Below are 5,827 nucleotides of genomic sequence, written 5' to 3' on the forward strand. Positions count from 1 at the left end.
AAAGAATTCTATGTCTTCCATAAAAATGTCACACACACTGTAACTTTAGGTTACTGGGATTTTCATAAATTGTACATTTTGGGGGGAAAATTGGGAATTTGTACAGTGACTCGTGTTCGCCCATGAGATTGGCAAATTTAATGAATGCCTTAGTATGGAATGGCTTACTGTTGAATCTTCTAAATTAGGCCTGGAGCTGCCATACAAGTTAACTAGACAAATATTTGGAACAATGCATTATTTATTACTTTTACATCTTATAAAAATAAATGAATATGACATAATTATGGAATATGATTATTCTTGACTTGGAGTCTAGGTTTTACTGAATAATATATCAATTCTGACTTATATTTCATTATTTTAGCTTTTATAATTTCTTAATACATCACATAATTATGATGATAATTGTGTGCTATAAACGAGATAGCACTCCACTATAGCAGTATCATCCTGTTGTTCATCGATTTGCTTGTGCGGGCACCAGTAACGTCTTCATTGTGAGACTTGTTACTATTTTTGGCATATCAAATACGCCACGGGGAGCTTGCCAGGCTCTGCCTTGCGGGTGGGATACTCTCCATAGCTTGCCGGGTTCTCCAAGAGGGATGGAGGAATCAAACCTGGGTTGGCTGCATGCAAAGCAAATGCCCTACCTGCTTTGCTATTACTCCAGTCCATAAATGAGATAATGTGTGAAAAATAACAAAATTGATAGTTCATAGTAATAGATTCAATAGCTTTTTTCGACATACTCCTCTCTTTATTCTTGCATTCCATTTGTTTCTTCTTTTTCCTTATTTTCCTTATTTTATCTTTTTAATGTTTGTATTTGTGTATTATTTGACTTACCACAATAATTAAACAGTATTTTAAAACTTCTCCCAAATCTATACAGGTAAAGAAAAGTAAAATGGAATGGGAAAACCAAACCATTCTGCTAGAGTTCTTCTTAAAGGGACTTTATGGTTACCCACGACTTGAGATCTTTTTTTTTGTGCTCATCTTTATAATGTATATGGTCATCCTTCTGGGAAATGGTACCCTTATCCTAATCAGCATCTTAGATTCTCACCTTCACACGCCAATGTACTTCTTCCTGGGGAACCTCTCTTTCTTGGACATTTGTTACACCACCACCTCCATTCCTCTTGCACTGGTGAACTTCCTCTCAGAAAGGAAGACCATCTCCTTCGCTGGCTGTGCACTGCAAATGTTTCTGGGATTGGCTATGGGGACAACAGAGTGTGTGCTTCTGGGCATGATGGCCTTCGACTGGTATGTGGCTATCTGCAACCCGCTGAGGTATCCTGTCATCATGAGCAAGGATTCCTATGTGCCCATGGCAGCTAGCTCCTGGATCCTGGGCCTTTTCAACTCTGCTGTACAAACTGCCCTTGTGGTACAATTACCTTTCTGTAGAAGTAACATCATCAACCACTTCTCTTGTGAAATTCTGGCTGTCATGAAATTGGCCTGTGCTGACATCTCAAGCAATGAGTTCATCATGCTCATGGCCACAACACTGTTCACGCTGATGCCATTGCTCTTGATTGTTATCTCTTATTCATTAATTATTTCTAGCATCCTTAAAATAAGCACTTCTGAAGGCCGAAACAAAGCCTTTTCCACCTGCTCATCTCACCTAACTGTGGTGATTATATTTTATGGGACTATTCTCTTTATGTACATGAAGTCCAAATCTAAAGAGACACTCAAGTCAGGGGATTTGGATACTACTGATAAACTTATATCCATGTTCTATGGGGTGATGACTCCGATGATGAATCTTTTGATCTACAGTCTCAGAAACAAGGATGTGAAAGGAGCAGTAAAGCATTTGTTTAACAAAAGGTTATTTGGCAAGTGAATGGAATATGTATTCTGTTATGAACACATTGAACACCTTTGAAATTTAAGAGTTATTTTGGAAATGTGATCATTCTATTTGTTAAACATTTATTACAGTAACAGCACATTTAAGCTATTGCATATTTATGTAGAGAACTTGCAAGATACAGGGCAGTAGTATGAGGATTTTTATCACTTTTGAATGAAGTTTACCACGTTCAAACATTTTGAACAGTACCTTTCATCTTCTCTTTATTGTAGCATTGGATGAGTATTATGCATGGTTTTATCTTTGCCTTTCTAAATAACTTTATATGTAAGGCGTCAGCTCATTGAATTTTCAAAAATATATAAAGCTCACTCACTGTTATGAAAACTCAAAGCAAAACTGCATACTTTTTTCAGTGGAATGGCTTGTTCATAATTTTGCTTAATCTCAAAATAATCTTCAACAATTAAATAATATTTCAATAGTTTATTTTTAGAATATTTCCTGGGGAATTTTAAGGATCCATAGCATTTAGGATTATTGGGGGCATACTAAAGATTCTGAACATTTGAGACTGTGAAGGATGATAGCTAATTAATCAACCAAATGTTCTTTCTATATTTTTCAGTGTTGCATCTTACATGTGCGCTTTTAGAGAAAATTTCTCAAAATTGCAACTGGATTTGAAAAACAAAACCAGAATGGTTCAAACAATATTGTTGACCTACACTGTGTGTGATTGTTTTATAAGGTATCAGTGCCTATTAGAAAGAACTAATAGATAATGGATATCCTTAGAACATTGAATATCTTTCAAAATTTTAGAAGGACATTCAAACTTTTAATGTTTACTATGTGGACATGTGTTTATCTCCTGACTCTTTTTGTCAGTTTTATGATTAGGAATTTCAGAGGCTTGTTGACATTTTATAGCTTTCATTGCCACTCTCCTTTAAATTTTCTCCCTTTATTAAGAAAATAATATAAAGTTCAAGATAAATAATGAATGTGTTCAAATATGAAACAGTTTCTCAAAATCTTTGGATGGATAGATTTCATATTTTAGATATTTATTGAGATAACTATAATTTGCATGACTGTGTATGTCTTAAGGATGCAATTTAAGTATATGTTGTTGCAGCATAACCGCCAGTGAAATACCAATGACCTTTTACTGCAACCCATTTGACACTTCCCCACTTTGATGCCCTCTCCAGGTATGGTAACCTCAGAGGTTATAGTTTAGTGTTACATGGTTCATCTGTTCTCAGGGTTTCCTTCTCTATATCCCATATATCAGAAAGGTCATCTGTTATTCTCACATATTTTTTTGGCTAATCATTTACAGGCTATATCTGTAAAAAAAAGTATTTTGCCTTTTCTAATAGTGGAGTGGTATTTTATTGAGAATATTTTCTATACCTTAATTCTCTTATCTATTGTTTGACACTTGGTTTGTTTCTGAGAATTAGTTTTATACAATGTCACTGTCATCCCGTTGCTCATTGATTTGTTCGAGCGGGTACCAGTAATGTCTCCCATTGAGAGACTTATTGTTACTGTTTTTGGCATATCCAATATACACGGGTAGCTTGCCAGGCTCTGCCGTGCGGACTCAATACTCTCAGTATCTTGCCGGGCTCTCTCAGAGGGGCGGAGCAATCGAACATGGGTCGGCCGCGTGAATATAGATATGCATATGTCTTTTCAACTTGGTGTTTTAGAGTTATTTGACTGGGAGCATAATTGTCTTATACGATGTTACATGGCATTGTTTTAATGATAGTTTCATTTGTGGCTCAGAAAATTTTCAGTTTGATGTAATCCCACTTGTCATATTTGCTTTTGTTTTCTTAGCTGTTGAAGTCAAATTCCTGAATGTATCAAAGAAAGCAGTGTTATGGTGTGTTTTCTTCCATGTATTTTGTCATTTTGGATCTAACATTGCAGTTTTTAATTTACTTTTTAGTTAAGTTTCATGCATTTCATGACATAATGATCCAGTTTCTTTTTTTGGCATGTGGCTTTATTGAAAGGAAATCTGTCTTCTTTAAGCAAATAAACAGAATGTGTCCCGTTGTTGTACTTGAGCCTTTGTACTCTTGCATTGCTCTAGTACCTCTTGAAGGGCAGGATCATCCAATTTGGGAAACATTGTGATAGAGGGTATTTCACTGAAAGCTATTCTTTGGAATTGTGTTTATTCCATTTCTTAATTAAAATTTCATAGAATTTGTGGTTGGAAAGTATAAATTTCTTAGAATTCTAGGGTGTTAATAATAAGTCTAAAAACTTGCTCGTCAGATTAAATTAAATCACAAAGAAAATAAGTGGTAGAAAATTGACAGTAATAAATTTTTTCATCATTTTGCCTTGCACTTGTTCTCTCCTCTCTGCTCTCTGCCTCTCTGTCTCTGTCTTTGTCTCTGTCTCTCTGTCTCTGTCTCTCTCTCTCTCTTTACTTTTGGACAGGAACTGTGTTTAGAAAGTACGTAATGGGATATACTTGATAACCCTTCACTATCTGTGTTGTAGACCATAAGGCCCAAAAGTAAAGAGAGAGAGATACTAATAATTTTTAATGCTTAATTTCTTCATTAGTGCCCAAGAATATTACTCTGAATATATGTATATATGTATATTTGTCTCTGCAGCTTGTCAGGTATATATGTAAAATATTGGTCTGAAACATAGTTTTAAATGGTTTTAAACCATACTAAATGGTTTTAAAACATATTAAAGATGGAAATAATATCTTCAAATAATTTTTAAAAGAAAAATGGATTCGTGTAATAGTGATTAGTGCCACTCATATATATATATATGTATATACATATATACATATATATGCATACAGCTATATTCTATATCATAACACTTTAGTCCAGTGGTACAGAAATATTTTCAGTAAGTCATGTAATATCCACTAGGAAAAGATAATTACTGACCTTTGCTTCATACTATGATAAAATAATAATTTCAAATGTGCGTTATTTTTCTCAGTATGACAGGTCAAATTTTATGCCTTCTGGATAGTAAAATAGGAGATTTGAAATTATCATAATTTTCTCCTCTAAGTAAAATTAGGATAGCTAAATAAATAAAATTGTGATACTAATTAAAAGAGTGAAGGCCCAAGTGATTCATCATTGCATAGGTAATGAAAGCATTCATTACTCTGTGAGGTTTACATTACTACAGTGATGCAACATAGTAAACAAACATAAAGTCTCAGGGTTAGCCTACAGTAAACATTTAATAGGGTTGACAACATATAACTGATTTGTGTTCAAGTTAGATGATCTCAACCAGATTACTCTGCATTTTAAATGACCTAAATTGGTCTGTTTCTGGTTCACTCTATTTGTTGGGTAAGGAGAATGACTATAGGTTCAATTAGAATAGCTTGTGCTAAGGGCAAGGGGCTCTTAATTCTGCTAAATGTGCATTTCATTGTCTATTTGACTTCCTTGGACATATTCTCTTAATAATAACAGATGGAGTAATAATAGCAGATGGAAGAGAGAAGAATAATTTAATTGTGGAAGTGCTTTATAAGTCTAGGCTTGAATTACATTTGCTAATTCCTAACAACAAAGTCAAGTTATATGTTTAGATAAAAAATCAGATGCGACTAAGAATGAATGAAAGACTGTAGTCATTAGTGCACTTTTGATATACCACACTATTAATGCATTTTTGATACACCACACTTGTCAATAAGTAGTTAAATTCAATCTATACTAATTGTAGTATTAATGTACTAATTTTACTAAATTTAGTTCTCGTTCTAATATACTACTACTACTACCAGTACTACTAGTGTGGTATTAATTCCAATGTACTAGTCCTTCAGAGTAAGGTTAAATACAACATTTTATAATATTTATGACATAAAAACAGTATGAACATCTAAGGAGCATCTAATAGAAATAAATTATCAATGATCAATGTTTTCTTTTTATATTAGAATATTTAAAGTTTGTT

At 33.7% G+C, this 5,827-nt stretch overlaps 1 protein-coding gene across 1 annotated transcript; it reads left to right on the forward strand.

Moving 5' to 3' along the window:
• The first annotated feature begins 913 nt into the window (after positions 1 to 913).
• On the forward strand, positions 914 to 1,870 carry LOC101556395 (olfactory receptor 13C9). The gene has a single exon (XM_004600442.2). The coding sequence runs from the start codon at positions 914 to 916 to the stop codon at positions 1,868 to 1,870; it is 957 nt and encodes a 318-aa protein (XP_004600499.2).
• The last annotated feature ends 3,957 nt before the right edge of the window (positions 1,871 to 5,827 follow it).

This window comes from Sorex araneus, chromosome 1 (assembly GCF_027595985.1).
Source record: "Sorex araneus isolate mSorAra2 chromosome 1, mSorAra2.pri, whole genome shotgun sequence".
NCBI lineage: Eukaryota > Metazoa > Chordata > Mammalia > Eulipotyphla > Soricidae > Sorex > Sorex araneus.